We start from the raw sequence: 27,151 nt of genomic DNA, 5'->3' as shown, positions 1-27,151 counted from the left end.
AACAAGTGAAGCCAGGGCCGGACTGGCTATCGGGCATTTTGGCATTCTGCAGAGCTGGGGGCTGATGTCACTGCGGTGGGGGCTAATTTCGTAGATGGAGACCTGTGTGTGCCTCTAAATCAACAATGCAAAACGAATTTCGTTTTGCACATGCAGGTCCCCATCAACGAAATCACCCCCCAGCTTGGCAGTATGACAAAAAGCCTGGTAGCCAGTCCGGCCCTGAGTGAGGCTGTGATGCAACATGCACCAAGAGCAGGAAACATAACGTAGAAAACCTAGGATCATAAGGATATAAGAAGCGTGGGTGTATTCCTGAATCAGACTGCATGGCCTATTGTATAGTAATTGTATAGCTATTCAATTCCTGGCAGCACAGCACCCAGGATAGTATACAGCATTGCTAAACACTTATAAGGGCCCAAAGGCTTCTGCATTCCAAACCAAAACACCTAGGTAAAACACGTTATTTATAACGCCAATAACGCTAACTCTCACAAATGCAGACCTGTTGCATTGCAATTGCTTGTTAACTCGCCTGCTAGAGAACACGGTAAAGAAGGTTCGTCATAATGGAGCCTCCGGTTTTGTAATCGTATAATAATTCGTTTCTCCTTTTTAAATGTCCTCTCAGCGCCTTTTTATTGTAGGGAATCGAGTATCACGAATTTTACGCCTCAAAAGATTTTACATGAGCAGCAGACTTTCGATTTTAACACGTGCATATTATCTGTGGCATGTTGAAATACTAACCACAAGAATCATGACCTATGAACAGAAGGATTCAAAGGAGCCACCGGGTGTTGGGTAACACGTTAATTTCTAACGATAATTTGAAAGAAACCGCCAGTCAGAGGCCTGACAGAAGCACTGCGTCTCGGAAAATGTAGTCCGACTCTTCAGCGTCCGTGGTCTTTTGGGCTGTTAGTAACAGCACTACATCTCCCAGAAGAGGTTGCGCTCTCAGCTGCTTTGTCCAGCGGCTGGCGGTCGCAAGTCCAAGTGGGAGGTGTAGTTCCATTTTACAGACCTCCGCCCAGCTAGCCTGGGAATCCGTCCGCCGGCCTGGCTGGCAGGTTTGCTGCCTACGTGTAAGGGCGAGGAGGAGCCGTCAGGGAGAATGCGATAGGGAAGGAGGAGGCAAGAGGAGGAGGATAGACAGACCACCGCAGCCAAGATGTGGCTGCGACCCGAGGAGGTACTGCTGAAGAACGCGCTCAAGCTCTGGGTGACCGAGAAACTCAATAGTTACTTCGTGCTGCAGCGGAGGAGAGGCTATGGAGAGGAAGGCGGCGGCGGGTTGACAGGTAGGGCAGCTGCGCCAGTAAGGGAGCCCCGTGTCCGGATATCTCCGGAGGTCGAGGCTGGTCCACGCTCTCGCTACCTGCAGTCGCGGCGGAGAGGTCACCCCCAGGGGGTGCAGAAGCCCAGGCTCAGCCGGTCTGCAGCCCAGCAGGGAGGGCACTTGCTCTGCATTTATTCAGGGGCAGACAACAGATGCTGTGCTTAGAAAAATGATAATTGCCCGGACAGCCCAAGTTTGGGGAAGAGCCCCAGGACAGTGATGGGGCATTACTTACTCAACATCATGTATTGGTTGTCTTGGATTGACACCTAAGTGATGACATTCACGTCAGGCATTTTTATATAGAATATTCTACAGTGAGCTTGCTGTACATATTGACACATGCCCACCCCTATTGAAATGACAGAATGTTTTCAGGACTGTTGATAATGCCTAATAGTGCAACGTTTTATTTAACGTGCTGTTGTTTAATGGTTTGATAGAACTTCCATTGTAAGATCCTTGCACGGAGGCTTGTTCGTAAGCAGGTGTCGCAAATGGATAAATACCCCCCCCCCCCCCGACTGTTTAGCCGGTTATATGGAATTTCCAGAATGACAGAGAAGAGCTTAAAGGTGTATGTTACCTTGGCAAATAAAAGCAAAACCTACCCATTGCGATAGGCTAATCAAATCATAGAATAGCATGGTTGGATCTGCATCCATTTTGATTGCTGCCTGGTATAATTATTTTATCTACTGTTGGGCATTCAGCTAAGGTTGTCAGATGATTCTATGTAATAAAGTACGCAGTAATCTACTCCTGGGATTTTTTTTTTTTTACTGAATATTGTTTTCCTGTTTGTTAGTCCAGTTTCCTCCAACGAAGTGAACTAGGACTGTAATTCCGAAAATGCAAATTAAAGAAAAAACAACACAGGACAAGTGCACTATCTTTGGTGACATGAAGTCATCTGGCAACCTCGTGTTTTCTATGCTTTATATGTCCTTCTCTCAATTACACTGTCGAGACAGAATAGACGTCACTCCTGGCTTCATTCACTAATGAAATTACCAGTTATGCAGCTATAAAATGGTTCTTTCTGTGCCCATTTGGCCTTTGGGTTTTTAGATTTCACATTATTCTCCATGCAAGTGACCAGTGTAAAAAGCAAGCATTCTGTTGTTGTACACCAGCTGATACCAGCGGATGCTTTTAGCCCACTTAAAAAATCACGTGATACACATTTCAAAGGTGCAGCTGGAATTCGACTACTGATTGCCTTTACATTGGTCATTGGGTTCATTGGCCCCCATTTAGTTGTATTACTACTCATTCATACGATTTTACAAGATTTTGCGGGCTGGGTGAAAGGCATCAGTTAATAGACATTTCGCAAGTAGAGACCACAAGAAAAAGCGTGTTGCTAACATTCAAATACATTCAGAAAACATACTGCAAATTGTTCCTCATTTTTGCACTGAAACTCTCAATTGAGTGTAATACCGTCCAGTAAAATTGTTACAATATCTGTTTTTTCACTCTGTGATTTTGCTCTTATTGACCCCAAACATGTATTGGAGCCTAGAATATCGATGTTCCAAATAAATGGCAAGACAGGGACAAGTGTACAGCTGCCTTGAACATCCATATCTAGTCTTGTCACTTACAGTCCCTACGTGGTCAGACCGCAGCAACCCTTAATTCTAAAGTGATCTTGGTTCTTTGATTAGTTGGCATAGTAAGGGTGCCAATAGTCCTAATGCAAGGAAATAAATTGGGCCCTCATCTCCTGGTTTTGTAGTAAAATACTACCATTGGAATGAAGTGGGCCTCTCGGACCCCTGTGGCCAGATGTCACTGCACCGACTGCACTATTATTAACTATGTCACTGCCTTGGTTGTAGCCAGTGTATGGTCCTTGCAACCTCTGCATTTCTATGCATGCCCTCTGGCGAGACTGCATATTTAACTCTTGTTCTTTGCACGAATACAAGGTACTGGCTGATAAGTTGTTTTTGGAAGGGTGTGAAAAGAGTGGTATTTATTTGTACTGCAGTGTCATTGGAATTATAAAGCACTTACTGTCCCTGATGAGGAGTTGAAATTTCTGGCGAATTGCATGCAACTCCATATACCAAATACCTGGTAGGTTAATTCAGTGGCTGTTGATGACTGTTGGTTATTGGGATTGCTATTGTGCTCAAAGGGAATGGTTCCATGCACCTGCTCCAGTTTCTTTGTGGTTGATTAGATTAATACGAGTTCTCTGTGATCATTACTCGGGGCGATGTGAGATTGTATAATTGTTTGGTGGGATGAAACGATAGGCTAAAGAGATTAGGTATTAATGGGTCCATGGATATGGTTTGAAAGAAGGGAGGTTGCGGTCTAAGAAATGAGGTGTAGGCATTTACAGTCAAGGAGACTAAGGGAGACAGGCAAACACCTACAAATAAGAAGGCAACACTCGGAGAGAGAGAGAAGGCTTGGAGACGATGGAAGAAAGGCGGTAGCATTACAAAAGAAACAAGAGGCAACAACTGAAAGTTCGTCTGTCATATTTGTATGTAGGGTTTCAGAATAAAGTGTGAGGAGGGGAGACTTTTGTTTTTAGATATACTGCAATCTGTGGATGTAACGCCATAGAACGTAAAGAACAACATTTTAATATGAAATAGGATTTTTAGAAGGCTCTATCTTACTTATTCTTTATCTCTGCTTTCTATCTGCATTTGGCCAATTAATAAATAAATGAATTAATTAACAAATATAGGAAGTGTGCCTTTCGCTGTCTTTCCCAGACAATTTCCAGTCCCCCATGAGATGCACCACAGTAGAAGGTTTGACACATTACTTCTGCACCTCTACGTCCCTTCAGGTGTGACAATCCGTTTTCCCTCACACTAATGTCAGTGGGCACTGAGAGTTCCCTCACAAAAGTGCCAATGGGAGGGCGCCCCCCGCCGGCGAAAGAGTGCACGAATTATCTGCGCTCCTCCCAGTGCCAGAAAGCAACGCAGGGCCAAGGGACGGGTGGGAGTATTTGACGGGAACGCGAAAATAAACACGGCTCTTTGCTTCTGCCTGACAGATCTGCCAGGAAAGCCCGCTGCCAAGTAGGCTGCAGGCAGCAGAAGGTGCGTGTTTCTGTTCCCGTCTGCGGGGGAGGGCTCGGTAGTAAACATTGCGGTGCTCTGGGTGGCACTGCCGTGGGAGCCGCGGATGATAAACTCACAGGGGGCTGGCATCGCTGCCGGGCATTGGAGGGCGAGCAAGGAGGCCGCGCCCGCGTCTCGCCACGAGACAGTAGCGACATGGAAGGTTGTTTACGTTTGTGCATGTTCCCAAGTGGCAAAACTACATCTCGCAGTTACGCTGTATTTTGAAGGTGTGTTCTAATTGTATTACGCCTGTCTTATTTATAAACCTGTCCGTCAGCATACAGCCAAGATGCCGCATGACACCAATCTACAAATCGTAATACTTCAAGAACATTATAGAATTAAATATGTAAAAACACATCAAACATTTGTAAATATTATAGCGTTGTTTTCAAGAATGCGGTGCACAGTTCAAGAAGCAAATAGTATGCATATTTCTAATAACTTTCCGAGGAAAGCAGATCCTCAGTCACACCACATTGCTGCTTGGCATTTTTTCAAGTCGGGCCTGGCCTTGCATCGAGTACATATGTGCAGTGTTTATGTATTCAAGACTCCAGAAGAATGGGCTTTTTGGTGGAGTCCACTTCCACCTTACTTCTTCTTTGTCGTAGTCCTTACTTTATTGAAGTGTGTCCACCACTTCCCAGGCGGACCCCAGTCCTGTTTTTTTTGGTCTGGATTCCAGCAGACTACGTTGTGCTTCTGGCTGAATTTCCTCCTTCTCTGGCCCTTGTCCTCATCATTATGCATGAGAGTGAGCGGAACTTGCTGGCAGAAGAAATGAGGGGTGAATTTTCCGCAATTTGCTTAACTGTGTTCCTGCTATATGCAACATGTTGTTTTCCAGCTCTTTGGACTCACTGTAAACCTCTCTCCTGTGCTTCCGAGATAGTTGCCATGGCAGGCTTTCTAGATGTCCAGGTTTTCGGGTCTTACACTCCTGTATTTGGTCTTGGTATTGGGAATCGTTTGGGAGCAGCCCATTTTTTTTGTCCTACATTGGATGGTTCTGCCTGCTTTGTCGTGTCAGGCAGGTGGCTTGGTGCTTATAGGCAGAGGCTCTTGGCTTTCTGCTACGGCTTTTATAATCATTTCCTGACCCTCACTTTCTTCTTGATTTTCATGGTGGGTTTTATGGTGAGCTCTTCTCTCTGCTCTTGGTGGACTTGGGTTGATGTGGGCAATGTCCTGCTCTTCCTGACGCTAGCTGCTTAGGTCCTTGAGTTGTGGCTGTTTGTTTTTCTTTTCTTTTCTTATGGATGCACCTGGGTTCTAGTTTTGTTCTTTCTCCTTATTTCTGATTATCTTAAGCACTGATGGTTGACCTTTATTGCTTTTTGGGGGGGATATTGCATGTGAAGGTGCCCGCTTCCCCTGTTGTGGGGTGCCCCATTGGCACACTTTTAGGTTTCTGGTGGTGGTGGTGCCCTTATGAGTGGGCTTGTGTTGGTCTATGCTGCAGACACTACCTTGTGCACTTCTGTTTGCTCACAAAACTGTGGTTCGTTCTGTTGGCCTCCCTAGCATAATTTATGGGGTTGCTGTCCTCCACATCCCTGTTCAGTCCCCTGGAACTGTATGCTTTAAGATTGGTCACCTTTTCATCTTGCTTCTTTGACTTGCTTTTTTCCTGTGGCCTGGTTGTTTGTTGAGTTCCTTCTCCGGACTTTAATAAGACTGCTTTTCCTCCTTGTAGGTTTGCTGAGTTGCTCCCCTGAAAGGTTTGACATGGGTTCTAATCTGAACCCGAGTCTGGTTTCTGAGCTCATGGTGTGTTTCTGTCAGGGTCGCTCAAGGGTGACGTGTGGGTCTCTGTGCTCTTCCTCACGATTCTGCTTTATTGGGAATCAGTTCTTAGGCTCATTGTGGTAGTATATCTGCCATTAAGTAAGAACTGGCTTGAGGAATGGTTGAGAAGATAATGCAACCATTATTTTTCGATCCCCAGTGCTTAGGGATGTCAGGACCTCGGTCAGGTATACCTCCTCTTTATGGTTCCTCCTGAAGTAGTTAATATTCTGTGCATTTTCAAATACCTGAGAAAGGTGTTCGAACGCCTAGTTGTAAGGCCCAGGGTTTCAACCAGTTTTCCACCATCTGTGTTCGCTCTGTAACCTTGGGCCATTGCACAGCTCTCCACTGTGAAGTTCTCTTGTGCAGGTAGGAGAAAGTTGAATTTTCACCCCATTAAAAAAAAAAAAACCCCAAAAAAACTGCTATTTTCGGACATTCCGTTTTTAGCACAATATCTTGTTGCCTTTACCTTTGACTAAATGTTTCCACTTCTAATTTCAGAGCTTTGTGTTCTGCAGAGTTCTCAAGACCAAGTTTGTGTTGGTCGCACGAAGCCCTCAAGACTATTTGGCTGCCCTAACGCCCACTCGCTTTTTGATGTGCTGAGTGACTGTTGGTAGAGAGAGAGCGGAGAGGCATGCTGTCCTGCTCTAGCTTCTTCTTTGCACTATGATCTGTAATAATTCCGACTAAAGCTCCAATTTCACTTATTTGCTGGCTCCTGGAGTTATCTCTTCACAGACGAGTAATTTCCAGGCATCCGCAGGGTATAACTGTGTTTGTGATTGAAATATTGGTCTGTCAGTCAGTGATCATTTGAAGGAATAGTAAAAACAAATGGTACAGAAAACTAAACAGTGCTTAATTTGTGCCGGTAGTTTCTGGTGCTTGGCACCAGCATTGTCTGTGTAATTTAGGGATGAGCACAACAACAGTTGATTATTAATTAATTATACATTAAAAATGACTGCCTGCAGCCCAAGCCATTCATATAGTGTTGGGTGCCTGTAATAGTTTGAATTGTCAAGCTTGTAGAAGTGTGATCATTAGCAGTTGTGTTGATACTATCGTTGGCAGGGGCAATGTGTGGTGTAAGCTGCAGTGGCCTTCTGCTGAGGGCCTTGGCACATACTTTTTTGTTACAAATTAAGCACTGAAGCTCACAGCTTTTTAAAGTAGCTATATATGTTGGCCTACTTCAGATAGAGGCATGGTTTCAAAACTGGAACTTCGGCTGGACACGCTGAGAGAGATCACAGCCAACTGGAGATTGGTGCCTGCATACTCTCGTATCATAGTTAACAGAGAGTTAATTGATTGAATATTCTTTTTTAGTCTGCATAGAGCACAGACCTTCAGTTTAGGGTTGTACATTTGTTATGTCCAATATTACTGTTCAGCTATCGCATCCTTTCATACTTATCCCTGAAGAAAGTGCCACACTTTGAGTCAGATTTTTTAAATTCTCTGTGTTTTCCCAAAAGAAAAGGGTATTTTCCACCAATAAGTAGCGAAAGTTCCTTAATGCTAAATTAACATGGTTTACTTCACCACCTGCGAAAGTCACTGTTAAATGTATAAATAACACAGTTTGCAGGGAGGGTTGTATTTGCAACATTGAGACATTTGTAGCCTAAAGGAAGGAATATTGACTGCCACAAATGCATAGCCAATTGGGATTTGTTTTAATTAAACAAAAGTTCATTTTTAAGAAGAACAACATTTTGATAATAGAAGGAAGATTAGCACTATCAACTCTATTTAAAAACACAAGAAGCGAGTTTGATAGATCCCAGTGGGATTATTGCTTAAAAGGTCGAACCAACGGCGACTGAAGCATTCTTCTCCAGGGTGGAAGCACCAAGGCAGATGTTGGTGGGGTAAGCAAGAAGGGTTGCATTCATAGGAAGTACATACAGAAATATGACTTTCCAATGAAGTAACTAGAGGAGAAAGTGAACTCTCCTTTGCACTTAGTATGTTTTGTAAATGTTCACAGGGTCACATTATCCTACTTTCGTTTAGGTTTATTTGTAGAAAATAGTTTGGTACAATCGCGGCTACTCTGTTGTGCAGTGTGTATTTTAGGATTTTCTCTCCTGCCATTTTCTAGAGGACTAGTAGACCAGCACTCGAAGAAGTTTCCGGTTGTTATGTTATATTGTAAAGGGCACTGTCACCATGGGGAGTGCTGTCGCTATATAGACAACAATATATGTGCAGAACTGTAAAAAAGCGTAGCTGAAGAGCAAAGTTTTCAGTTATGTCCTAAAGGCAAAATGTTTGGAACAGAGCTGAAGATTTGTACGTCATTTGTTCCAGAGTTGGACCACAGACCCACGGTGCAAGCTTTGAGGTACTTTGGAACTTGTATAAGTTAACAAACAGCTGAACGAAGAGTTTTAAATAGCAGATATCTTTTAATCTGTTGCAAAATAAAATCAAGAGTGGCACTGTATAATGCGTAGTGAATTATGCAGAGGATCTTATAGATTATGCGTTACTGGACAGGGAGGCAGTGTAGCACCTTGTGAATAGAAGTAGTGGAGCTAAACTTGGGAACGCCAAACACAAGAGTAGATGCTTTGTTTTGGATGTCTTCTAGACCATCTAGAAGTGACGTTTTTATATTAAGGTAAAGACTATTGTAATCTATTCAAATCCCAAATATAGCTGAAATGGCCATGGCGCATGAGTTAGATTAGATATGACCAAACAGTGCGCAGTTGAATGAGGTGAAATGTGCATGCCAACTCTTGTCTGTCCATTTTTTGAGTCCTACACTCATGGCTATTTTAAAGAGCATGGTTGACATACGTTATTGGTGGCAAAAAATACAATTTCAGTTTTGTACTTGTTGAGCTTGAACCAATGTCTGCTCATCCAAATATGAACTGCTGTGAGACAGTTCTGCGGGCGAGCAGATCTAGTTGTATTGGAGCACAACTTGAACACTAACTGAGTGCAGTCCATACAATAGCTGACCAGAGCTGTGTAACTGCTCAGCTTGTGGTAGGAGCCTGAACAGAATGTCTGCTCTCAGTAAGGATCTTATGAATACCGGGTTTAGCTATTGAGTAGTCCCATCTTTCTTTTTATTTCTGTTTCTATTTAAGGATAAATAAAAAGGTCAGCCCTTTGAAAATGGAATGGAAAAATGGAAGCCATCTTTTGAGCTAGGTCTCCTGGAGTAGCGGAAGATTGCCTCCTGCTGATGGACTTGTCCCGATAAGAACGTGTAAATTAAATTCCTATTTGTGAGGGCAGACCTGGGATTGGGGCAGATCATTCTGGTTATTCTTTACAATTAATGTCTGATCGCTTATAACTGCTGATACTTTAAGTCAGTAAAACGTAAACTGCTTTGAAAATCTATTTCTGTCTTGAACTCGGCATGTGGGAGGCTCAGATAAATTGATATTTAGACCAATTGATCTTACTGACACAGTCCTGTGTAAAGCAGGACAACAAAATGTCAACTTAACAAGACATTCAGGGAAAGGAACATGGAAACTTCATTTTTAGTGAGTTCCCTTGTGAATTGTATAGAATGAATTTCCACAAGGTAGTGACTTTCCAATTTCCTTCTAACAACTTGAAAATATATAGTTTCACTACATTTGACTTGCTGCATTCCTGGTTTGTATTTGTGCCCGAAATGTTAGCTGAACCATTTGATTTCCTTGCACAATTCTTTTACACTTACCCTGGTTGTACGCTGGAGGCCCCACACAGTACCTTATCAAAAACCTAGACGTATGTTGGCCTTTCCAGACTCTATGTATTGCTTTTCAGAAATAATGTTTGCCCCATGTGAGCAACATAAGAAAGCCTTCTGAATTTTTAGATAACCAATGAAAATGTTCTAATTTGGACTTTACTGTCTAGAAAGTGGAGTTTGTTTTGACTCGAAGTGCTTAAACACCTTGGCACCTGTTTACGCTTTAATTTTAGTTTTTAGCACGTAGACGCTGTTTTGTTCATAGTTTGTCCTTTGGAATCTGCCCTTAAGACACCAATAAGACACGACATGAACCCTCCATCTTGAACCTAGTTTTAAATACCCACTTTTTCTGCCCACGTGTCAATAAAAACTTTGGTGGGTTTTCCCCTTAAAACTTGTTTGTTTTGGTGCTGCCTCTTTCACTGTCTGATTTATATGAAAGAAGTGGGTTAGAATCCCCAAGATGCTGCTGTTATTGTTTTGAAGTAGAAGAGCTGCATGTGAAAGACCGCTTAAAATCAAATTGTGTAGTGTGTATCTGCTCGTACCTTGTAATTGCAGCGTGAAGAGTAAAATGTCAACAAGCTAGAGAAAAACATGGGCATGAAGAGATTTTTCCTGTGTACTGCATAGCGAATTACTGTGTTTACATGTGAGATTTCTAGATCACAAACCCCTTTGTACACACCGCACTGTTAACGTTCAAACTACCAGGTAGGTCTTAGTTTTAGGGATTTACTGATCAAGCCTTACAGCAAGAAGGGTGTTGATTGTTAAAAACCTTTCCATACATTACAACGGTAATTGAAAATATGCTGTTGGCGTTACTACATTCCACAGGAGTAACACACAAAAAAAATCCTAGTCACCTCTAGGCATGTTTTTCAACGACGTGCGCCATTGCAGGATATTTTTTTGTGCAGCAGCACAAAGGTGTTTTGAATAATTAAAGTTGTCATTTATATTTCTGCTTTGAGTGGTTGATCCATGGTATGGACTCCTATTATAGTTTAAATTTTCATCCTGGAAAGATTCTCCTGTGCTTTTGAGTATGCTCAATGCGAGAAAGTTGATATTGTATTCTTCTTTATATTTGCCAATTGTTTTTTTTCATGCTTGTGAATGCCACTTGGTCGAGCAGAGTGAAATGGAAGACTTTACATTGTACCTGCAGTGACGGCACAAATCTACACACCCATGTCGTCATGGCTTAATCTTTTTGTTAAAAATTCAGGTCCCTCACCTACTACATAACTTTGAAGGTGAGACTGAAAACCTTCAATTTAATTCTTGGTTCTACAAGCAGCCAATGGAGTCCTATAAGTAAAGGAGTAGTTAGTGTGTGTGACCTCCTCTGTGCTTCGTAAATTAGTCTGGCTGCTTGGCTCTGAACGACTTGTAATCTGTGGATCATCTTTTTGGGGAGGCTCATGTATAAAGAGTTGGCATGGTCTAGTTTGACATGACTAAAAAAAAATCTTTCTCAATACAAGTATGCAGAATGAATCAACTGCACCGATTTAAGGTTTAGGAGTCGGGTCTCTGTCAATAATGCCCAATTTAAGGTACACTATTGGAATTGGGTGGCGCAGTCCCTCATCCCCTATCCAATTGGGGGCCGTTTTACTCTTAATTTTATGAAATTCAAACCGGAAGGCGCCTTTGAGCATTATCTGGAGGTCATCACTAACGCTCAGGATAGGAAACTATTCATGCAATTCAGATTTGGTTCCCTTCCTCTTAACACATTTATAGCCTCCTGGTCCCAGCATCCTTCTGCTTCTGTGATCAGCCCTGGCTGCTCTTATGCAGCCGAGACCATTAGTCACATATCTTTTGCCTGCCCTAGGTACCACCAAATGAGATACAGGTGGATAGCCCCTATCTGCAAATTGTTAGGCACCCACTGTCATAGCGATGCATTACGTATCTGAAAATCAGACTCCAGTACTAGGGTGACCAGGCGTCCCGGATTTGCCTGGACGGTTCCGGTTTTTAAGAACCCAAATTTTGAACAACCCAACGCTTCACATCAAAAAGACTTTTGAGTGTGCTGCACCTCTCCACTGGCCATAGGCCAACCCGTCTCAGTTGTATGGTGAATAGAGAGCTGTTAGCTCCTGTGGTGTGCACTACCACCGCCCCCGTTGTTCCCAAGAGGCAATTGTTTGAAAAAACAACAGAAATTCCACCCACTGTGGGTTGCACCACCAAATATCATTAACACAAGTATAAATGGAATCAATAAAGAGTGTCCATCAATGGCTGTTTTGCTTTTTTAAATCTTCTTTATTCGATTTTCATCGGGCAGCCTACGCGTTTCGTTCAAAAGAACTTCGTCAGGGCTGTAAAAACATTAAAAAAGATTTCATGTAGTACTATACGTAAGAAAATAGTTGTTCTCCAATCATATTATTCACAATCATAAGACAGAAGTAAATTTCCTTAATACATAATTCTCTAATCATCTAGAATTCTTTTTTACATATTTACAAACTGTGCGATAAATACATACAATAGATACTTCAAAACAGAATATGTACCCTCTATTCAATTAGACCTCAATTTTTTGTATAGATTCTCTATTTTCAATTAATCCATTTTAAGGGTAAGTTAGTTTATACCTTCATATATTCACACTTTTGCCAATACCTACAGCGTGTGCAACATCTGATAATGCCAAGTCAAAGAAGAAGCTACATTTCCATACTCACTATCTCTCAAAGAGACATTTTACTTATAGACCAATACAATCCACCTTTTCAAACCTTAATCCACAAAATGTCATTTTTCATTACTTTTTGTTATCTTGGATATCACATTGCTTGTTAGTCAATTGGACATCTACCACCGTTGTAACTCAACTTATATGATCATAGTCCCAGTTTTTAACCTGCTGTCCGGGCAGATTTCAGGAAATTTAGCACATGTCCCGGTTTTTAGGTCGAGCAGACCTACTCTCAATGCGTGAGCATTGAGAGTGTCTGCTTCAGACCTTTTGTGGCCCGTATTTAGGAATGTGGACAGCTACCAGACGCGCGCTTTGACGAGTTCAGATTTCACCTCGGGAGCGAGCGTCTGGTAGCTGCGCATGCGCAAAGCCCTTTCTCACACACAGACACAGGCAGCCCCCACCCCTCTGCATGCATGCACGCACGCACACACACACACACACAGGCGCGCGCATGCACACGCAGGCATACCGCACACATACAGGCACACATACAGGCACACTATCCCCTACCTCACATTCTCTCTCAATCACACACAGTCACGCATGCGCACACACGTTCCCTCGCGCACACATGCACACACGCGCGCACACACTCCCCCCTCCCCCCCCCCCCCCCCCACACCCCCCCAGGCATACACACAGGCACGCACGCACTTTACATCAGCCCTGGGCCCCACTCACCAACTGCGCTCTTCCGGCGGGGCTCCTCACGGCGCGGCGTCTCCTCATCTAAATCGGGGCTCCCTCAGGTCAGAGGAGCCCCGCAACAGGCGCCACACTCCTCCTTCTCCCCGGCCCCCTCCTGGGGACCCGGGCTACACCGGACGGCAGGGCGCTCCATGCGCCGGCAGCTCGCGGACCTCGGGAGGCGGGACTTCCGGTCGGCCGCGAGCGGATTGGCCGGCCGGCCAAGAGCTTCCGGGTCGCTGCGGGCAGCGCGGCGGCGCCTGCCTCCCATGGGATTTTTTACACCCCTTAGTGCTTGTTTCAAATTAAATTTTGTCTATATACACAGCTATTAACTCGGTCACGCAGAACAGTGCTAAAAGGCACGACCAAGATTTAATTTTCGTATTTTGTTATTTCGCTTAAATGAAATCAGGAGATCGGACTGGGGAGAGAGCGCGTGTGTGCGTGCCTGCGTGCGTCCTCCCTCCCCTCAAAAACAACAGACTGGGCGTTGAGCAGAGAAGCTTTTACTTTGGTTTAGCCTGAGGCCTTGTGAAAGGTGTGTTTTTTTTTGCTGCCAGTGTAGGTCCGATATGCGATCCATCTGTGAGAAATGCCAAATCAGTATGTAAAAAAATGAAATGAAACCCGAGCCTAGGCCAGAGCGTGCACTCATTACCGTCTGGCCCTGATCCAAGGCGCCGATAATGGCGGCCCGTTCAGCCACTGGTAAGCTTTGTGTTGGTTTTTGGGAATTCACGCTTAAGAAGTGTGTCGATAGGGGTGGGATGGCGAGGTGATCTGTTGGCTCTTATGTATAGCATTACTGCTAGCGTCGCTCCATGTGACCCTAAGCATGACAACTTCATAGCGCTGTGCACCCTTGAAGGGGATGGGGAGGGGGGCAGTTTCAGAAGAGCCTCATCAATGCCAGGAACCTCCACACACCCCTCGTTTCCTCCTTTCGCCCCTCCCTGCTCATCTTCTCAGCTGTGCTGTATACCAAAGGCTTGCGAACTTCTCCTTTCTGTGTACTTGGCATTTCTGTGTACACACCTACCTACCTTGCCCTTCGCCCTTCGCCCTCCACCATCTACGGCACACAGCCCTGTTCCACATTAGCATTTTACTCAAGGCTGTAAAGGACAGGCATAGCTGGTCTCTATTTCTGGGCCTCTGAGCCAGACCAGCCCGGGTGATTGGCCAACTGCTGCTGGAATTGACCCCTCTAATCGATACTCCAGTCTCCAGCCGTGGAGGGGGAAACACATGGACGCCTGCCTTGTATAAATAAATACCGCTCCCACTAATTACGCCCATTTTGAGTCTTGGTGTTGATGCTGTGCTGTCTGGCTGTTGGTACACACGATAAGGCCTGCCTTTTTTCGGTATTGTAGTATTTACGTGTACCCTCCTGACAGTCATCTATGTCCCTTTTGGCCCTTCAAATGCTGCAGAGGCACGTTGGACAGGTCTGGCGTCATCACTATTCTATGATACACTGAACATAATCTTCACAAAAGTTATTTACAAATGTTTAAGCTATTGTCATTATAAATTACAATAACTTTTATTTAAGTATTAATTATTTAAAAAAATTAAAAGCCATTGTTATTTGTAATATCAATACATCTATGTCACGTACATACAACACATATTGCATTGCAAATGCTATAGGTGTCACATTTGCGAAAGTTAAAACTATTGGCATTGTAAATGACAAAGCTATTAATTTAGCTATTTTCAAAACTAACACATAAATAAAATATTTGTCATTTACAATACTAATAGCTCAAACTTTCCTAATGCGAGACCTATTGCATTGCAAATGCTTGTTAGAGAGGAGTGATTGAAAACGGCAAGAGGTGCTTTTTATGTTTTACAAAGCAGGGATAGTTAGCAGCTGTCATTAGAAAGCAATTTTAAAATTGTATTTTAATGTATGTTCTAGCTGCCTGTTCTGTAATTCTCTGCTGAGGAGCGCTGTCTCTCTGTGCGCTCGCTTGAAGTAAAACGGTAGTCCTTCTTATATTTTCATGAAATGTCCCGGTTTTTGGCTTTAAAATTCTGGTCACCCAATCCAGTACACTAATTGTCTGTGCAGTTGCAACATTTTTGGGCAAAATTTGGATTAGCAGAAGGCATGCACTGATCATGTAACCTACCCAACTCTTTTGTATTTTATTACTTTTTAACTGATCTTATTTAAGTATTTATTAAATGATTAAGAATGGTACCAAACACGGAATTCTAGTGCATGACGGGTCATGCCGTTAAACTGTAACAGGATGTACTTTTGCTGATACATCTCCTGGTTTTAATTTTAATTGTTTTTCCTGCTCATTTAATTCATTTTTAATGTATCATTCAGTCAGATTGAACCTATTCCTGAATCTTTGTAATACGTTTTCTGTTCTTTTTGCACTCTAGGCACTGGCACTTTTGCGGTTTCTATCTATTAACTGGGGGTAGGGCAGTCTCTGCCAATCCCAGGTTCCTGTTTCTGTAATATGGTAACCATTTTAATTATATTTATTGCACATGCACTTTTGAGGATTCCTATACCTTGGTGCTCCTGGAAAGTCAGTACTTCAAAATGAAAAGCCTAAGCCATCAAAGACTGTCTTTTTAAAATTGGTTGTTTAATCTGTACTGTATAAATGTGACACTTTTATGGCCGTAATGGCCGAAATAAAGTTATTGACTGACTCCACAGCTTTTTGCTTGATGCTTGGGATTGGGATCATGGCCCATTGTGGAATGCCAGCACAGTTGGTTCCATAGACCGTCTTTGTGGTTTAGAATGACTATTTCTGTCTTATCTGCATTAAGTTTTAGCTGGTTACTGGCCGTCCAGTTCCAGATGTAGCACATGGTGTTTTGACATTTTTTCTAAGAGGTGGACCAACCGGAAGACAATCGGAGAGTCCTCAGTATTGTTATTTAAAATGCTATCTTTGTTCCCAAGTTCTTTAATGAGAGGCCTCACATAAAGATTAAAGAGGTGGGGGGGGATATAGAGGATCCCTGAGGCACCCCACATTTGACCATGATTGCATTGGCTTTAAACGAGTCAAGATGTCCCGCTTGAGTGAATGAATCTGGAAAAGATTTGATCCACTCAAGGGTGTGAACTTTTATTCAAGTGGCCTCCATACGGTCAACCAAAAATGTACAGTTGATCGTGCCAAAAGCCTCTGATGGATACAGCTAGAGCAAGGCTACTATTTGTCGGATGTCGCCTGCCCCACACATATTGTCAAGTACGGATAGCATATATAACTCAGTATTATGGGCTGGCCCTAAGACCGCCTGAAGGGGATCAAGAAAGTCAGTTTCCTTTAATTGGGGACATAATTTCTGTGACGTTTGTCCTTCTATGACTTTGGAAGGAAACGGTAGTAGAGAGATAGGGTAGTAATGTTTTGGAGACAAAGGAACTTCACCTTGTTTTTTTGTCAGTGGTGTAAGAATAGCTTCTTTAAAATAGTTAGGTGCACCCCCTTGAGAGAGGGAGTCATTTAAGAGGCATTGTTAAGGTCTAGCAATTTCAAATTGAAAAAGTTTTGAAATGGGGAGGGCAAGAAGCTGAGGAACAACCAGATTTGATCTTAGACATCAAAAGAGCTAAGCGTTCTTCATCAGTATGGGGGAAACCTATGCATGGTATTATAATTCCTATTAGTAGAAGACAGTAGCATCATCGACTCAATAGGAATGTTAGGAATAATGTCTTAAATGTTGTTTATTTTTGTTTATGAAACAACCAGCAAGTCACAAAACTCTTGAGTAGGTACGACCATCTGGACAATTCTATCATATGCTGAAAGTTCGTTTACTGTTCTAAAAATATATTTTTGTCGATTAGCAGACAACATAATCTTGTTGGTGAAGAAGGTATCTTTAGGTTGATTTATTAAGATTTTATATTCTGTCATTTCTTTCTTAAAGATCATAATTTTTTCCATTGACGGTCCAGTTGGTGTAACTTGCGTCGTTTGAAAAGCAGGAAGCTGATCTAGCTTGGTTCTTTGCTTTGGACTTTTCTAGAGAGGCATACTGCTCTCAGCCAATGATTAAAGTTATCAGTGTTTATGTTGACTTAATATTTTTGCACAGGCGGTAAAGTTATGTGATACTCATATTCTGTGCTTACTAAATGCCAATTCTGAGGATTAATTGATGTAGTACTCCTAATGTGACATTGCTGAAGAACAGGCAGCCTAAATTTAAGCATATAGTAGTCAGACCTAATGCACAGAATTTCTTTAAGTTTTATCACCTGGAGAGTGAATGCCAACAATAGGTCCAGTTACCTTGAATAGAAGTAGGGCAATAAATATGCTGATGGAGGGGGTACCCTTTCCACTAGCCCCAGCAAATCCCGACCTTTATGGTCTCTGTTCTCATCAGCGCCTCAATAGTTTAAGTCCCCAATTAAGCTTAATTATGAGTAATCGACCAACAGGAGAAATATAGTATTGTAGAATTATTAGGGGAAATCAATCATATGGTTAGGCAGTCGGTAAACTAATAGATGTATCCAAGTCTGTTTGTCACTCAATTTTGAGTATTAACAATTTCACATCAGTTGTATTCTTCAATTATTGTAGTAAGGATAACTTAAGTATTTGATGAGCGATCGCTGCACTCTGGTTCCCTCTCTTACTGCCCTTTCTGTTCGCTTGAAAAACGCTATAGTTATTTTATAGAGCTGCCAGTAAGTCCATGGTGGATTCCTCAGATAGTCAGGTTTCATAGAACAATAAGATGTCCGAGCTCTCTGTATTTCGTACATCAAATATCCTCACTCTGTGATTAGCTAATTATAGTGTTCAGATACATTGCAGATAAATTGTTACAGCTGCTTGATAAGGGCACACCAACAAACATAGTACCCTGTGCCGGGGTGGTGAGTAGAGAGAGGTGGATTTGCGAGTATGCTGTTAGCCTTCATAATATTCATTACATCAGAGCTGATGTAGCAACTTGATGAATGAGAGTGTGTTTGTTTATGTGTATATATATATATATATATATATATATATATATATATATATATATTCACTGAAAAAAACATAGGTTTCACACCAGTTATAGTTAGCTGGAAATTTTACTGACATAAAACCATAGAAATTCCAACGTTATAGTTAGTTGGACTCACTATAACTTGCGCGCCTGCAATGCACTGCTGATGACGTCACATATTACATCACTCATGACATCGTCAGTGACATCACTCATGACATCACTGATGACACCAGCCAGTGAATGTGTGTCTTTCTGAAAAAAACTATATGTTTTATATATGTATTTGTAAAGGTTGATGGAAGAATAAATGGTTAAATAAGTGTGTAAATGGATGTTTTTTTTAAAAGAAATGATTGGTTAACTGCCTTATTAAGTGTATCTTATTGAATACATATATTAGCGAGTAACTTTTAAATATTGAAATATATGTATCAGTGTTTCACTTTGTGTATAAGTGGCTGCATGGGTTGGTGACTGACTCACTGTTTGTATCTGTTTTTAAGACCGCATATGTGCAGAACTCTATTGGTGGATGAGTGTGTATATGTGTGTGTTAGTGAGTGAATGACTGTCTCACTATTGTCTTTTTTAGTAACGACATATATTTTAATCTAGTGTGTGAGTTTTGATGTATATAAGTGAGTATATGTGAGAGTAAGAGATTGTAAGAGTTCCTGTTTAAATAAGTATGTGTTTCTATAAGTGATTGTTTAAGAGAGTAAGTATGTGTAAGTTTCCTTAGAAGTAAGGAGGTAGTGTGTGTATAGTTGTATATGCAAATAAGTGGATGTTCAATAATTTATTTGCATGTGTGAGTATGTGTGTGAGTAACTTTTGGATGACTGTCGGTGTATAACAGGATGTATAGATTTATCGCTACATATGATGAGTGAGTATATGTATGAGTGACTATATAGAACTGTTGGTGAATGAGTGGATGTGTATATAGATGGTGGAATTACTGAATTGGTTGTTGTAACTGGTAGGGGTATCTCCATTTTTTTGAAAATGTTAGTTTCTATTTTTAAATATGTGTTTCAAGGGTTACATTACACTAAAAGGAGGTCTGTGACTCTGTCACAAGGATGGTGTCATAAGTGATGTCATGAGTGATGTCACTGACGATGTCATGAGTGATGTCACTGACGATGTCATGAGTGATTTAATATGTGACGTCATCAGCAGTGCATTGCAGGCGCGCACGTTATAGTGAGTCCAGCTAACTATAACGTTGGAATTTCTATGGTTTTATGTCAGTAAAATTTCCAGCTAACTATAACTGGTGTGAAACCTATGGGGTTTTCAGTGAATTTAATAGGTTTTTTAAATGCTAATTCCTAACTATAACTGGTGTGAAACCTATGGTTATTTCAGTGAATTTCATAGGTTTTTTAAAAGCTAATTCCTAACTATATATAGGTCCTTAAACTTTTTTTTTCTTTTCCCTGGTGCACGCCCAGGTGTGCGCACTGGAAAGCGCAGTTTTCCGGAGCGCCCCGGGTCGCGCACCGGTGAGCGTCCCGTTAGCGCGATCGGCGCGAACGAAAACATCGTGACGTATCGCGTAGCCGCGTCCGCGTGATACGCACGGCGTAAGCGCACCCGGAAGCACTCGAGCGAATACGATAGCGCAACGTAAGCATCTGATTCGCCTACGCGACGCGCCCCGTGGCGTGTCGCGTAAGCGCGTCGGGTCATGTGACCTGAAAATAACACTTTTTATTGGTGCAGAACAGTTTTGGTTTCCAAATGATGAAAGCCCGGGTCATGTGACCTGAAAATAACACTTTTCATTGGTTCAGGACAGTTTTTTTTCCATATGATGAAAGCCCCCCACCTTTTTTCCTTATTCTGACTTTGTCCTTTGACTGAGGAAGACCTGTTTGGAGATCTAAGAGTAATATTTTGTACTTTAAAATGGCTACAGTAGCAGCAGCAGCTGGAGCATCTGCACCACCACCACCACCACCACCACCACCAAGAGGAACACCACAACATCACATTGGTGGTCAAGAAGAAGAGGAGGAGGGGAGGAGGTGGCTGCCAGAAGACAATACCCCATACAGGCCAAGGCAGCACATTGTATGGGAGTTTTTTTCCATCCCAGAGGGCAAGAAGAAAGTCAATGCGCCAAAGGTGACTTGCAAAATCTGTGGCATTGAACTTTCAAGGGGGAACCCTAATAAGAAATATTAATTTGGTAATAACACCATGATTCAACACATGCAGCGCAAGCATCCCAACAACTATGCTGCGGCATAGGTGAGAGAACTGGCCAGCAACCCTCCCCAATCTACACCCAGCACCTCCAAACAAAAGCAACCCACTCCATCGGGACCAGAAACAAGGGAGATGGTCCCAAACATTCAATCAAAGTTTGGGCAATACAAAATCTCTTGTATTTTTTGTGGTAAGACCATCACCTATGGTGAGCAAAGCATAACGCTCATCAACCGTGCTGGTGACAACCACAAATGCCCCAAAAATCCTTAATTTTTTCCTGTTTTTTTTTTTGCTCCAGTTGAGCCGTTTTCAATTCCTTGTTTTTTGTTTCTCCCCATAAAAATAACAACAAAAAATATATAATAGTTCATAAAAGCCAAAAAAAGTACATAATGTTAAAAAAAAATATAAAACAACAAAAAGAAGAAAAAAGACAGTTCTTTTTAGAACTACCTCCAAATTATAAAAAAAGGCTACATTTTTTTAAAACTCTATCGTTCTTTTTTCCCCATGGAATGCTTCCCGGTACGCCGCACGGTGCGCGTACCGGGCGCTCCCCCGCGCAAATAAAAAAAAAAAAAGAAATTTTCTTTTGCCCCGCGGGGCCCTTTTATAGCCCCCACATCAAACCTAGAGGGTCAAGGGGAGTCTACTCTGCCCCCTTATGGTCATTTCACCCTATGTTTTTTCCACCTCTTGTGTCTCGATCCTACCGAGACACAAGATGGCGGCCACTCCGGACTGTTTGGCTCTCGGGTGTCTGTCAACATTCCAATCAGCTTTCCGCTAACGAACTCGCGTAGCGTGCTGGTTAGCGTCCCGGAGTGCGTACCGGGGCGCGCTTATAGATATATATATATATTTTTGAACCTAAATTATTTAAAATCCACTGGAGCACATATCTTGAGACATAGCAAAGGCACATCGGGCTACCAGTCCCTACAATTTTGCCAAGTTTGGTGGAAATACATTCAGCCGTTCGGGCTAAAAGTGAGGTTGACCGCTCTATGTAAATTAACATGGGAAAACACGTTTTGGGACCCCCCTTTTATCTCGGCCCCCGCTTGACGAATCCACCCCAAACTTTCAGGGAAGGACTGGAGCGCCGTGAGGCAAATTTGAGGAAATTTTCAGGCAGATTTCTCAACCGGCACCAAAGTTATTCATAATAGAATGTTGTGATTTTCTATTGAAAATAATTCTAACTATAACTACCTACTGGCGACCGCCAGTAGGTAATATATATATATATCTCGCACAGAAGAGGATCTTCGTAAAAAGAATCCAGACAAGCCCACTCGGTCAGTCAGGCAGTTTAATCTTTCATGACCGACAAGGACATGACAGACAAGGACGACGCGTTTCGAAAAACAAATCGGATCAGAAAAATGCCACTCACAGGGCAATGGAGGCAATTTACGGAAATTCTCTAATTGCATCCAATAAAACATTCTTTGAGGCAATGGGTCAGTGCTTCAGACATTAACTCTATTGCCCCATGAATGACATAATTTTTCTAACCATGTGGCCAGTCATTTGAAAATTAGTGCTCTTCAGTGCGAGGACTGGAAGGCCAATCCTCCAATTTTCCATTTTCCCTCTCATTCCATTCCTTCTCATCTTTTTATTTTCATTATTTTACAACACACTACAGATCCCCAGAGAGTGTTAACAGGCTGCTTTCTTGCAGTTCTTTTCATCTGCAGTGCACCACATCCTGCAAGGCATCACCCACTAGACTAGGCCACTGTCATGCAATAGTATTGTCTTTAGTTTACTTATTTTACCATTCCAAGATGGCCAGTGCATTGCTTCTAAACAATATGGCGGCCATGCTGGGCCTTCAAAACAACGTAACACAGTGTACAACACCATAGAAAGACAGACCTCTACTATGGTGTTTGATTTGGTTATTGCAAACATATACTTGCAACGTTTTTGTTTTTTCCCTATTATTTTCTTTAATTTTGTTTGTTATTGAGTTTATTTGCGAGTTGATTGTAGTTGTGTAAGTGGATGAATGCGAGAATGAGTCAGTGGGCTGATGAATGGAAACAGGAGTGCTAAGATTACGGACAGAATTGCATGTATGATGACTTACTAAAAGCCTAAACCCATCATTGACCTAGCAGTTTTTTTTAAATTCTTTCTGAATTTGACATATAACATTTAGTCTTATTTTTATTGTAAGTTTCCTTTATTTTTCATCTACACTGCGAACTTCTATTTCTGTCCGCCCTGATATTTGTTGATCACAATTGTACTTTCTCCATTGCTCTGTGTCCCTCCCATTTACCTATGTTGCTTCGTCTATTACTTTGTCCATTACCTTTGCAATTACTAAAGCTTTATTTTAGTTTTGTTACACCTGAAATTGCTGGAAGCGTCGCTATTTCCCTACCGAGTATTGCCCCTTCGAAGCTAATGACGAGCTGGGCTCGTCATGGCGCTTACCTGCCGTGCGCGGATGACAAGGCCAGCTCGTCATGAATGATGGCATCCTGCATATCTCAGCACAGGACGGGAAAACGCCTAGCAGCCATGTGGTTAACAGTTTCTAAATACACTTTATCAGTGTTCTCTCCCATGCAGTTTTTAAGTGCATTATTTTCACATGGCCACACTCTCGAACACTAATGATTATTATGCAATTCAGATTATTAATCAGTAAAACATGATGTGATTATTGACAAATTATATAAAATATTTTATCTGCATTTTTTTAAATTTGCGTACACCAATAAAATACACAACATTGGCACTGGTTAGCCAGAAGCTTTGTACATCAAAAGTACTTTCGATTACATAAGGGGTACTCGGAGGGATTCACTATGTGCAGTTCTAGATGTGTCACATGAGTGTACAAGGTCTAGGCTAAGAAGAGCTTCCAGCGCGATCACAGCCTCGTATGTTTACCTATCGATGTCTCTTTAATAAACCAAAGTTCTAACATGGATTACCTTTTGGAATGCCCTACAGAGAACCTAATTGGAACGGACAGTCTTCGTTCATTTGAAAACATTTCCCATCTTTCTTCTGTAGTAATTCAGAGCACTGATCATCCTTAAACTGCCACATATTAAGTCTCCACATACCCCCTTTACTCCTCGGCTACAGGACGACGGTAAACTACACCAGAGCATGATGATCTTAGATGCCACGTGCCAAGATTCACTTTCCCAACTCTAGGTGCATGTCTGATGCAGGAAGGAAAAAGTGATCATGTCTAGAAAAAGACAAATTGACTCCGGAGAAGAGGCTCAAAGCACGTTCTTTTGGATGCCAGCATCTCCATACAACCTTAGTGCTGTAGCCTAGTAATGGAGCAGTGTGGTCTTATACACGCCGGTGGTCCCAAGAAATTGACACTCCGTGTCGGGGTCCATGGTGGCAATTACGTCACCAGCATATGTCGCTGCAGGCAGTGCTTGCCTTAGAACCTCAGTTAATGACTGCAGAGTTGATTTCACCCGTGGAGGAGGAGGGATTTAAATATCCGAGTGTCGGTAAGTGTTCTTGAAGGGTTTAATTTTACGATATAAGACGTTGACATTCCATTTATTGACATTGTTGAAATACTGAATTAATTTGTCATGCCTCGAGCAGTTTGTGTCATTGGGAATGCATGACAGGTATACAAGAAGAGCTCATAATTTGTATTTGTAAATTTAGTATGTACATTTATAGAAAAACAACATATTAGAGACCCATTTCTTTGAACGCAACTAATCACAAACCTATTTGTTAATTTAAGTTGAGAATTAAAAAAAAAAAAAGGCAGTTGAAAATGGTAGAAAACTCCACCACTCACCCCGCTTGAACAGTAAAAAAATACTCTGGTTTTAAAAGAAAGGAGCATAGTTTTAATATAAAAGCAGAAAAAATATGTAAGGCAACAAAGGTAGAAGTCAGTCTTGGAAATAGTTAAAGGGACGATTTATGGCATGGAAGCCCCCCCCTCCCCCCACCCCCAAAAGAAATATATATATATATATATATATATATATATATATATATATATATTCACTGAAAAAAACATAGGTTTTAGCCCATATATAGTTAGGGATTAGCATTAACAAAACCTTAATTTACTCGCACAAAACCATAGAAATTCGCATATATAGTTAGATGCAATAACTATATATCGCGCAACCCACTGCTGATGATGTCACATATTACATCATTCATGACATGGTCAGTGACATCACTGATGACATCACTGATGACATCACTGATGACATCTCAAATGACATCACTGATGACATCACTGATGACAACATCCAGTGACTGTATGTTTCTGTAAAGTTAAAATATGTCTTACATATTAAATAATGAGTGGATGTATAAGTGTCTGGATGAAGCATTTAGTAGGTGCATGACTGACTGTATGAGAGAGTGATTAAATGACTCTCACTGAGTGCATGGGTTAGTGACTAAACTGTCTTAATTTGTGCATCATTATATCTGTTGTTCTGTAAACTGCTGCATGTGTTGATCAGTAGCTATATGAGTAACTATATGGGTTATTGATTGGTTGCCCAAGTATTTGTATGGGAGAGTGTGTGTGTGTGTGTGTGTGTGTGTGGGTGCCTGGGAGGTGTGTGACTCTGTGCATATATGTGTCAACAGTTGATTCACTAGATGTATGGATTCAAAACTGCACGTGGAAACAACTGTATGGGTTGTTGACTGTGTGCATGAGTGTATTGGTGAGTGAATGTATATCTCAGTGCTACATGTCAAAGTAAGTACATATGTAAAACACAGTACATGTGAGAGTTGTCATATATAAATTACTGTGCATATGTGCCAGTGAATGTGTGAGTGGCTGTATGGATCATTGTAAACTTGTATCAGGGATTGTATAAGAGAGTAAATATGTGTTAGTATATGTTTGAATAAGTAAGGTGTGTATAACTGTATAGTTGAGGAAATGGAGGTGTGATTGATTTTCTGCATGAGTGACTAGGTGTGTGAGTAACTCCATGGATGAGTGACAGTCTGTGAGTGTCTGTTTACACTGATTGTATCTAAGGTTATATTAGAATCTGAAGAGGTTCATCGTATTATCACATGAATGATATCATCAGTGATGTGATGAGTAATGTCAAATGAGATGTCATCAGTGATGTCATAAGTGATGTCATAAGTGATGTCATTTGAGGTGTCATCAGTGATGTCATCAGTGATGTCATTTGAGATGTCATCAGTGATGTCATCAGTGATGTCACTGACCATGTCATGAATGATGTAATATGTGACATCATAAGCAGTGGGTTGCGGTTGCGCGATATATAGTTATTGCATCTAACTATATATGAGAATTTCTATGGTTTTGTGCGAGTAAATTAAGGTTTTGTAAATGCTAATCCCTAACTATATATGGGCTAAAACCTATGGTTTTTTCAGTGAATTTCAATGGTTTTTTAATAGCAAATATCAAAAGCTGTCAAATGTCAAGTACGTGATAGGTAAAAACTTTTTCGTGTTTATGCACGCTGATGTGCTTTGAACGCTGCCCCCCCCTCTTTTCTCTTAGTAGTACTCTCTCTTTGCAGATAGTGAAGAGTAGTTAACGCAGGCCTTTGCCCCCGTTGTAATCCGTCGTGCCTGCTTGTCTCTCCATTTGATTGATTGTTATCCAAGCATTTACTGTTTTAGAATTGATTCTCTTTGGTTCATTCTCTATTTACAAACAAGCACAAAGTCGCAATACTCTGTTTAGTCTTTGCAGATAGTGAAAAATCGTGTAAAAAAACAAAAGTAATCGAGCAAAATCAGTAGGCCACTAATGGGATCTCTTTTTGACCTCGCTAAAATAGAAACATTAGGAACAACCCTTCATGAGAAATACGAAAATAGTGAGATGAACTGAGCTCCACACCATGACGGCTGCAAGACAGCTCGGCTCCGCCACCCACCCCGCCCAAAATAACGATAAACTCTATGCAAATATTATAAATATATACAACACACCAGCAAAGTAACAGGGTAAAACATTTTATTAAATAACTATTTACATAACTATTTTATACTTTATATTGCCTGATCCGGCTAGCTCAATCGATCGAGCATGAAACTCATGCACTCTGATAGCAAGCGTTGCTGCTGATGCTATGCAGACAAAAACTGGTTTTCAGTTTGTACATTCTTCAAGATTTTTCCATCCAAGGCTGGTTGAGAGTTTGTAGAACGATGGCTTCAGATTTTCAACATACGGTGTGGTGGCGCGGACTGGGAGGGGGCGCTTGGCTCCTGCTCCCTCCCCAAGTCGTGTTGCCCTGGGGTGGCCTAAGATCGCCCCCGACATAGGCGGCCGGCTCCCGGGGTCCGGCGGAATTTTTTGCCTTTTGATGACTCTTCCATTCTGGACCTTGTCCCACAATCCGTTTGACCTGAAGACACGCTGTAGTGGGGCGCCCCTTTACCGTTTCAGTTGCCATTCCGCCCGCTTTTGCTACACTGTGCCTCTTCCGCCATTCAGCTGTTTACCGCCCGCTCTTGCGACTACAGCGTCTCGCTCA

General features: G+C 41.9%; 1 protein-coding gene across 2 annotated transcripts in view; it reads left to right on the top strand.

Annotated features, from left to right (window-relative positions):
• Window positions 1–1,116: 1,116 nt before the first annotated feature.
• The window catches only part of LOC147664876 (TBC1 domain family member 8B-like), a 381,117-nt gene continuing 355,082 nt past the window's right edge, over window positions 1,117–27,151 (top strand). For both annotated transcript variants that reach the window (XM_086949934.1, XM_086949935.1), the window contains exon 1: window positions 1,117–1,307. In XM_086949934.1, coding sequence (XP_086806060.1) covers window positions 1,178–1,307 — 130 coding nt within the window. In that variant the 5' untranslated portion in view covers window positions 1,117–1,177. The remainder of the gene's footprint in view (window positions 1,308–27,151) is intronic.

Source organism: Lissotriton vulgaris, unplaced genomic scaffold (genome assembly GCF_964263255.1).
Source record: "Lissotriton vulgaris unplaced genomic scaffold, aLisVul1.2 SCAFFOLD_1639, whole genome shotgun sequence".
Classification (NCBI taxonomy): domain Eukaryota; kingdom Metazoa; phylum Chordata; class Amphibia; order Caudata; family Salamandridae; genus Lissotriton; species Lissotriton vulgaris.
This window is presented reverse-complemented; position numbering and strand designations above follow the sequence as displayed.